Source organism: Capsicum annuum, chromosome 12 (genome assembly GCF_002878395.1).
Source record: "Capsicum annuum cultivar UCD-10X-F1 chromosome 12, UCD10Xv1.1, whole genome shotgun sequence".
NCBI classification, from domain to species: domain Eukaryota; kingdom Viridiplantae; phylum Streptophyta; class Magnoliopsida; order Solanales; family Solanaceae; genus Capsicum; species Capsicum annuum.
In genome coordinates, this window is record NC_061122.1 from 2,265,238 (window position 1) to 2,274,328 (window position 9,091).

Sequence of the window (9,091 nt, forward strand, 5' to 3'; positions counted from 1 at the left end):
ATTTTTTTTGAATGGGGGTGGGGGTGGGTAGGGGAGTGAGGGTGGGGTAAGGAAAAAATTAAAATTTTTTAAAAAATAAATTTAAAAAATTTAATTTATTTTGGGGTGAGGGGTGGGGGGAGGAAGTTGGTAGGGTGGTCGGGTAGGGAAGATAAGAAAAAAGTTTGAATTAAAAAAAAAAAAATTGGAAAGGGGTAGGGAGTAGGGTTTTGGGTGTTGCGTAGGGGGGTGAAGTAAGAAAAAAATTTAAAATATTTTTTTTAATAGCAGTGGTAGGGGGCGGGGTGGGGGTGGGGGCGGGTGTGGGGGATTGAGGATCGGAGTAGGGATGGGTGATTTTGAGAGTTGTGTGAATATTTCAACTTAAATTGGGGTTGAAAGAGAGTTTTGAAAAATATTTTCCATATTTTTTCAAGAGAAGTCATTTTCCTTAGATTTGAGGAAAATAAGTTGATTTGGAAAATATTTTCCAAAATCTTAAGCCAACCAAACGTGAGAAAATTGAAAAACATTCTGCTTTGTTGTGCTTTATCCTCCTCCTATAACCAACCACGAATTTTTAATCAAATTTTAGGGAAGAGCATATTGGAGCCGTCAAACAGTCACACATACCAAATGGATGTTGATCAGGTCAGTTGTGATGGTATTGCTTACTTTCAATTGAGTTTTGTTATTTTTGGTTGGACTTAGATTCATTTCTAGGCATGTTGGACATTTCCCCAATTCGATATATTCCTTCTCATCCCTGTTTAGAAAAAACTACTGCTTCATTGTTTTGTCATTAATTCATAATATGATTTTTTGACTGAGAAATTACTGGAACAGTTGATCAGGTGAGTTCAGGGTGTTATTACAACTGAGTCTAATTGTTATTGGTTAGACTTAGATGCCATTTCGAGGTGTCTTTATTTTGAAAATGTAACTATTTTATTTCTAGGCGCGTTTGCTATGGCTAAGACCTGTATTCCCATTTTTTAATTCACTTAACACATAGTCGAGCGTTCTGGAGCAGTCTTTGGTGGTAATTAGAAGGAATTGGAATAATGCATGCTATTGGCAACTAAAATATTCCGGTCATCTGTTGCATGCTGCAACTACTAATTGCCTTGTAATTTCTTTTTTCTCCATAACTTGCAGAGACTTTTCACCTTTGACGTGGCACCCATGTCAAACTATCCAAAAATACACTAATTTGGGAGAGTCGGGCACACACCCGTTGACATTTTTGAGGAGTTCGAGCAGCTTAGCTTGAAATATTCAATGTTATTGTTTGTTAGTAATGGTAGATAGAAGAGATTAAAATATCTGACGTTAATCTATTTTAAAATCTTAGGTTGAAGTATCGAACAGTTGCATGCTTTAATAAATTTGTCTGGTCACTCTTTCTTGTCCTATCAGGTCCCGGCAGTTCACTTCGAAGAGGGAATAATTATGAACATCCCTTAGCAGGTTACCTGTGCGAACTCTCCATCAATTCAAATGTGTTACAAAATTTTGGAATGCATTAATCTCCGATCCTTACTTTAAGATGAAGCATTTCAAGCATGCCAAGAATGACCGAAATTCCCAAAAAATCCTCATTACCCACATGCTCCAGAATGGAAGTAAATTTTTGAGCTACTGTTGTCCTTTATCGTCGGTTCAAATGGCTGAGGATGCAGAAAAACTTGACCGCCCTTTAAGCTCTAAACCATTTTTTAGAGTCATGTGTACTTGCGATGGCTTGGTTGTTGTCATAGTTTCTGATATTATGGATGATACACGCCCCATACATTTGCTATGGAACCCCTCCATAAGAGAATCAATAGTACTTCCCGCTCCAGAGTCTGAAAAAGTCTATTCTACTCGTTATGGATTTGGTTATGACTCAACTAGCATTGACTATAAGATCCTTAGAACTTGCAGTGTATCTACTGAAATTCTTGCATTGAAAGATGGTTTCTGGAGAAAAATCGATAAATATCCTCATGGTGTTCGGAACTCATTGTTTAGTACTAGTTCTTTGGCATTTGTACACGAGGCATTTCATTGGATCGTTAGATCAGGAGAATATTACTCAGGACGCTCTTACCCAAGAGTGCGGTCTCTGGTTTCATTTAGCATTTCCAAGGAAATGTATGGAGAGATACCCTTGTCGAAGGAAATATTATTATCCTTTGTGGGCGACAGTTATGCTGGCGTTTCAGTATTGGACGGAATGCTACGTGTTAATTCTGGTACTGGTTTGTTGGGGGTCGGATCTTATAAGTTATGGGTATTGAAAGACTACGGTGTCGAGGAATCTTGGAGTGCTTTGCTCACCATAGAAGATCCCTCGATTTATAGACTCTTACCAAAATTTAGGTTTGCTGGTGGTTAAGTGCTATTCTATTGCTCATATGTTCCAAGTGGTGATGTTAGGCGTATCTTGTCAAGAAAAAAAATTCCACATGGTGGGGCTGTATTTCGTACAACCGCCAGTGGACCATTTGTTTCATGGCTGCAAGCTGGCCTTCTCAACGGAGAAACTTTTACAGAAAGCTTGATCTCTCCAAAATCTCTTACAATTAGGATAGGATCATGTATATGCTCGTATCTGTTTCAATTCGTAAGCCTAGGCAAACAAACCGTTGAGCGGGAAAAAGGGCTGAAACCATAGTATGTACGTGTGGCTGCCGAAGTGGATGCGAACAAACAGGTCGATTAGTAGTACTTTTTTATTTCGTTTTAGCGCGTAACATTAGAGTGATTACTCTTTTTTTAAGTCGCTATCGACTCAATGGACTATTCTCTCTCTCTCTCTCTCTCTCTGTGGCACGACACGCACAAGGTTCTCGATTAGTTGAATCATATGCCATGCCCCTTCTAAGAGCTTAAGTTTTGTTGAATTGTTTAACACACCTTTCATGTGTAAGTTTAGAGCCTTTTCCTTAGACCCAGGAGACACAACTATTTTTATGAAGGGTAACAGTGGAACCTCGGAAGGAGGAAGGAGAAGTGTTGTAAGCTTTGAACAGAAGCTCCGGTAAATGGTGCGTGGTTAGCATGTAAGAGAGGACTAGTTGTCCCTTGTGTTCCTCTTGGGAACTGCGAGGATCTACTTAGCGGTAGGTATGTCCATGCATCAATCAAACATAGGATCAATCTCTACATGCTCTCAACACCATATTGAATTGTCCAAAAAAACATGGTTATAAACTCAACACTTTGATTTTCTTATTCTGGTCTTCAACAATTTTTTTATTCTGTCATAGAAAGTTACTAATGGAGACATGACATAGAGCATAAGTACATAGATAATAATAATCTGAACAAAGCTGAAAATCCAATTCCACAAGCATGAAATAGAGCATTAAGTCTCATGCCTTGAAAGAAACACCAGCAAATGCAACTCCACAAGCAAGCATCAACTGTGAAACAATTAGTTGTTCTAGTTTCTATGTCCTCCATTAAACATAACACTTTTGTTTCACATATGAAGGAGCTGATGTATTTTACACAGAGTCACAAACCTTTAGCTTTTCTATTGCCAGTAAGTATAAAAGAAACCAGAAACTTACCCCTGCAACCTAAGTTGCTCGGACTCTTCAAAAATGTCTACGGGTGCGTGCCGGATCCTCCAAAATAGTGTATTTCTGAAGGATCCGACACAGGTGCAGCAACACTTGTGGAGAGTCCAAGCAACTAGTCTCTGCAACTGCCATGATTGGTCAACATTGTATTGCCACAAAAGCAAGTTTGACCAGCTAAGAAAAAACACACAGAGTAATGTATGGATTTCATATAAAACATGAAGAGGAAGAGAACATTTCAGACGATGTCGTGGTAGAGTACCAAAAAGGGCAGCTCGGTGCACTATAGCTACCGCTATGCGCGGTGTCCGGGGAAGGGCCCAACCACAAAGGTGTATCGGTAGAGTACCAAGGTCCTAAATTCTAGTGTCCATTGAAAGGATAAAATTCATAGTATATCTTCACCTTACTGATTAGTAGAACTGTTACAAATAATAATCAGAAGAAGCACTGGAAGTTTCCAAAAGTCTAGAAGAAAAACATCAATAATCTGTCAACTTGCTCCATAAGTGGCTCCCTATGTTGCTCGGACTCTTCAACAATGTTAACAGGTGCATGTCGGTTCCTGTGTGACACGGGTGCGGCATCAAAAGTGAAGAGTCCGTGCAACTTAGGTGGCTCCCAAGAGTCGAACTTACCATTGTATGATCTAGCAGTCACGGAAAAGATCACACAGGAATTCAGATAGTCAGACCTTTGATGTAAATTGGAGGTTATGTCACTGAAAGACACATTACACAGAAGAACCATCTATGAATTGAGTAGAACGGTAAGAGATGTAAATAATAATACATAGGTATAACCTGTCAATGTAACGCAGAAGAAGCATTCACAGCCTGTTTGGCCAAGCGTTTGAAAGATCAAAAGTACTTATTTTTCAATAAAAGCACTAACTATAGTTTCGTGATAAAATAAATATGTTCTTGAAAATATTGGCCAATCACAAACTACAACTCTCCCAAAGCACTTTTGATAAGAAAAACTTCTCAAAATAAGCTGAAACTTCTCGAGGCCTTGGCTTCTTTGACATGATTGATTGCCAAATCTGTGGCATCACTATGCCATATATGTTTAATAACAACAACAACAACATACCCAGTGTACTCCCACATAGTGGGGTCTGCAGAGAGTAGAGTGTACGCGGACCATACCACTACCTTAGATGAAGTAGAGAAACTGTTTCCAATAGACCCCAAGCTTAGGACCGATAGCAGTATAACAAACACAAAACATAAATGCATATAAACTAGTACAATCTGCAAAATAAACTAACGTCACTAGCCATAAGATAATACTACCGCCACAAGATAATACTAAAAACTATTTATCTGAAACTATAGACATCACTCAACAGCACGAACAAGAAACTTCAGATATAAATAAAGAACGCTCCCCTATTGTTAACGACGCACTCTCACCCCCTATCCATCTACCCTAATCCGCGTTCTCCGCACCTTCCTATCAAAGATCATGTCCTCCGTAAGCTGTAACTGCACCATATCATACCATATATGTTTAATAACAAATCCCTGAATATTCTACAAAGGAGGAAATTCTTCAGAATTGCCTAGATACTCTTCAGAATTAAATTGATATATGGATTCCTTGGTTCACAAAGCCGAAGAGAAAAGAGTAACATCTAATAAATCCTTCTAAAGCTCTCATAAGTTCCCCGGTTTAGAAAATTAATTCCAAGCAGAATGTAATAGAATATGTATAAATAGTTTGGTTCAGGGAAACCTGAAATATAGTTTTCACTAGAGGTGGACTTCTTTAGATATTTCATGAAATTACACTAAAACCTAAAAGTTAATAACTTAAAGAGGCCTGACAAAATAGAATTACCAATAAAGAATAATTGCAATTGCATTTCATCACGTTGAGCTGAAATTAGAAAAAAATTGCAACATCATTGTACAATATAAGGATAAACATTCCATTGCTAACTGGGAAATAAAAATATACACCATATTGCTAGTTTATCATTCTTGAAGTTGGTTAGCAGGTCCAAGTGTGTCACAAAGAAGGTTGATAAGACTGAAGCAACCAAATTAAAAGGGCAGCCCGATACACTAAAGCTACCGCTATGCGCGGTGTCCGGAGAAGAGCCCACCACAAGGGTGTATTGCACGCAGCCTTACCTTGCATTTCTGCCGGAGGCTGTTTCCAAGGCTTGACCCCGTGACCTCCTGGTCACATGGCAGCAACTTTACCGGTTACTCCAGGGCTACCCCCTTCAACCAAATTACAGCAGTTAATAGACAATTGAAGCTATGTATTAATATGATTCTTTGGAGGAAAGAAAACTTATACCTCCAGTAACTACTTTATTAAGATTCTCGTCGCGACAAAAACAAACAATCCAAACTCTTCATCATGCTACTATACTAGCTAATATGAGGTATAGATTTCGATATATTCCACAAGGATAAAAAGTTTGCAGGACAAAAGGAACCAGCCAACAATTCAACTCATACCAAATTCAGACGGTGTCTTTGCCTCAATTGACAATGCGTGCAGTCCACTCTGCAACTCGTCTTGTAGTAATCCATAAATCATCCTATGCCTCTTAACCAAACTCTTCCCTTCAAATTCATCGGACACCACTTTTAAATTAAAGTGTGTCTCTCCATCATCACTGCCTCTAATCCCCGCGTGTCCAGCATGCTGATACGATACATCTTCAACTTGTAATTCAATAGGCCTAAGTTCCTTCTCCAATTTCTCCTTAATTCTCATCCCTCTACTCTTCAAAACACCCCCATCATCATCACCGCCACCAACACTTGCACTGATGTCACCAATAGCTACAGACTCAACATTTCCATTAACACCATTGGATGAACCCTCAGTCGAGGAGGCAGCAGCAGTTGATATTTCGCTCTCGCCTTCTTCAGCTTCAACGTACAACTGAAGAGCTTTTTTCTGCATTAACTCCAACATATTCAAAAACCCATTATTCCTAGACGGAGTTAAGCTTTGTTGCAACCCTAAAAGTACAGCAAAATCAGGGGAAACTTTTACGATTTCTTCTACCGATCTACCTGAAAGTCCCTGAACTAACAAAGCAGCAAGACCTTTAGTGAGTACCGAATCAGAATCAGCCTCAAAGAAAACCCTTCTTCTCTCCGAATCAAAATACGCTCTAACCCAAACCTGTGAAACACAACCCTGAACCTTGTTTTCACTCGTCTTGTATTTGGAATCAAGCGGCTTTAAATTCTTGCCGTAAAACAAGAGCTGTTCGTATTTAGCTTTTGGCTGCTCAACAGATTGAAAGAGCTTGATGATTTCTTGAAGCTTTGGTGGGAATTCTTCAATGGGTTGCAGAGATTGTGAAGAAGAAGAAGAAGAAGAAGCAGAAACTGATTTTGTTGAAATTTTTTCAATGGTAATGGATCTAGAGAAGGTTAATTTAGGGGATTTTAAGGTTTTAAGGGATGGTGAATTAGGGTAGTGAAGAAGAAGGTGAGGAATTTTGGTGGAAATAGACATGGATTGAAAATAATGGAGCAATTGAAATGGCGACGAACGGAAGATTCCAGAGGACAAAAAGCCGATAATGTATAAATCCCTCCCCATTTTGAGAAAAAAAAAAGAAGAAGAAAAGCCACCCAATCAAAATATTAGAGCCGACAGGGCCAGGCCCGTTGGCCCGGCCCAAACTCGATGTAGTTGGTTTCATTTTTGGATTAACAGTAAAGTTGCTGTCATGTGAACAGAAGGTTCTAGCAAATGTAAGGTAAGGCTACGTCCGATATACCTTTGTGGTGGGGTCCTTCTCTGGACACCACGCATAGCGATAGCTTTAGTGCACCGGACTGTCTTTTTTATTTAAGAATAGGTCTTTTTAGTTTGGCTCGAACAAATCCGTGGCCCGTAGGACTTGAATAATATGGGTTAAGCTAGTCCGTGGACTGGTTCGTAAATCATATAAATGTAACTATTTAGATTGTTTATTATTAGTATTTTGATTGTAAATATAACATAAATCTCAAACTTATTAGAATTATTTACACTTTCTCCCACTTTCTTAATTACTCTCTCTATTTAAAAAAAAATGATCTGCTTTGATTTAGCACAAAGTTTAAGAAAATAAAGAAGACTTTTGAATCTTGAGACCTTAAATTAAAGTTGTGTCAAATGTACCAAAATGTCCTTTAATCTTGTAGTTATAAACATGTCATGTGAAAAGTAAAATTAAAGTATTGTCAAAAAAGGAAAGAGGTCATTTTTTTTTAACGGATTAAAAAGAAAAGTAAGTCATTCTTTTTTAAACAGAGGGAGTACTTTATTCTCTCTTTCAACTCATAGGCCGACATATATAGAGAAATTTTTGTATATGACAAGGCCGACATATACATTACAAGACCGATTCATACACATAATAAGTATGACAAGACCGACATATACATAACAGGGTCGACATATACATAGAAGCTATGTATATGTATTTTTAGAGAAAAATGAAATTTTTGTAATATGTTTGGAGAGAAGGGAGTTTTTGTAATAAGTGAAACTTAAGTTGCGGGTTTGTGTAATTTTAAGATTTTTATTTGGTTTGAAGGATATCATGTCAAAAGTTATTTAATTTTGCTATTAGGAGTATTTTTTGGGGTGTTGGAGACTCGATTAATAAGTATTAACACTATGTAATATTGTTTGATAATATTTGTATTTATTAACATTCTAAAATTAAATAACAAAATATTATATTTTTTAAAAATGGAATGGCTCGTAAGGCGCGTAGCTCACAGAGTAATGATGTGGGCTTGGTATTTTTCGGCCTATCATTTTGATGGGTCAGCCTAACCTGGCCCGTCAAACTTAAAGCCCACATATGCTAGCCTGAATAAACTGAGTCGACCCGTATTGACAGCTCTATGAAATATTCGTGGCCCGTGATGTGGGTATGTCGTCTCTCAACAAAAATAAATAAATGGGAAAAGGCTCAAATATGTCACTGAACTATAAAAAATAACTCATTTATACCATCCGTTAAAAGTTGAGCTCATTCATGCCATTGCCATTATAAAACTGGTCCATTCATACCGTTACTTTTTAATAGTGGTTTTCTAAAAAACTGTTTTGCCATGTGGCCTCTTATTAGAGGTCCATGTCATTTTTTATTTTTTTTTAGTTTTGATCTATTAAGTAGAATTCACCCGCACTCAACCTATCACCTTAACCCACTTTAATATTACTCTTAATTTTGATCCTAGATTTAAACATATATATAATCATTTAGTCTTCGAACATAAAATTTACACACTTGAATACTACGTTTAAAATAATATAGGTTATAAAATTAATAATTTAAAATGACAAATGAATAAATTGTGATTAAAAATTAATTTGTTTTGACTCTCGAAATCCGAACATCATCACATAATTTAGGACGAACAGAATACCACATAAATGAAGAATCACAACTTTTAATTAGGAAGAATACCTAAAAACTCTTCTAAATTTGGATTATAAGTTTTATAATTGAATTATTGGTAGTCTTAATTATTTCGTAAATTTGGCTATTTAGTAGC

The 9,091-nt window shown here is 37.3% G+C and overlaps 2 protein-coding genes across 16 annotated transcripts in view; one reads left to right on the top strand and one right to left on the bottom strand.

Moving 5' to 3' along the window:
* The window catches only part of LOC107850320 (F-box/kelch-repeat protein At3g23880), a 27,873-nt gene extending 25,898 nt beyond the window's left edge, over positions 1-1,975 (top strand). For 12 of the 13 annotated variants that reach the window (XR_007048080.1, XR_007048077.1, XR_007048081.1 and 9 more), the window contains 2 exons: positions 575-630; positions 1,399-1,975. The gene's annotated coding sequence lies outside the window, so the exon portion shown is untranslated. Of the gene's footprint in view, positions 1-574; positions 631-1,137; positions 1,378-1,398 lie in introns of those variants that run through there. The other variant, XR_007048082.1, reaches the window with a different exon arrangement.
* Positions 1,976-3,745: 1,770 nt separating this feature from the next.
* On the bottom strand, positions 3,746-7,156 carry LOC107850321 (sufE-like protein 1, chloroplastic/mitochondrial). Of its 3 annotated transcripts, none has more exons than XM_016694746.2 (2): positions 6,029-7,156; positions 3,746-4,200 (listed from the first exon to the last, which is right to left on the bottom strand). In XM_016694746.2, the coding sequence occupies exons 1-2, from the start codon at positions 7,131-7,133 to the stop codon at positions 4,034-4,036; spliced, it is 1,272 nt and encodes a 423-aa protein (XP_016550232.2). In that variant the 5' UTR covers positions 7,134-7,156; the 3' UTR covers positions 3,746-4,033. The 3 variants fall into 3 exon arrangements, with proteins under 3 accessions (XP_016550232.2, XP_016550235.2, XP_016550234.2); XM_016694749.2 differs by lacking the exon at positions 3,746-4,200 and adding an exon at positions 4,998-5,041; XM_016694748.2 differs by lacking the exon at positions 3,746-4,200 and adding an exon at positions 5,393-5,785.
* Between the last annotated feature and the right edge of the window lie 1,935 nt (positions 7,157-9,091).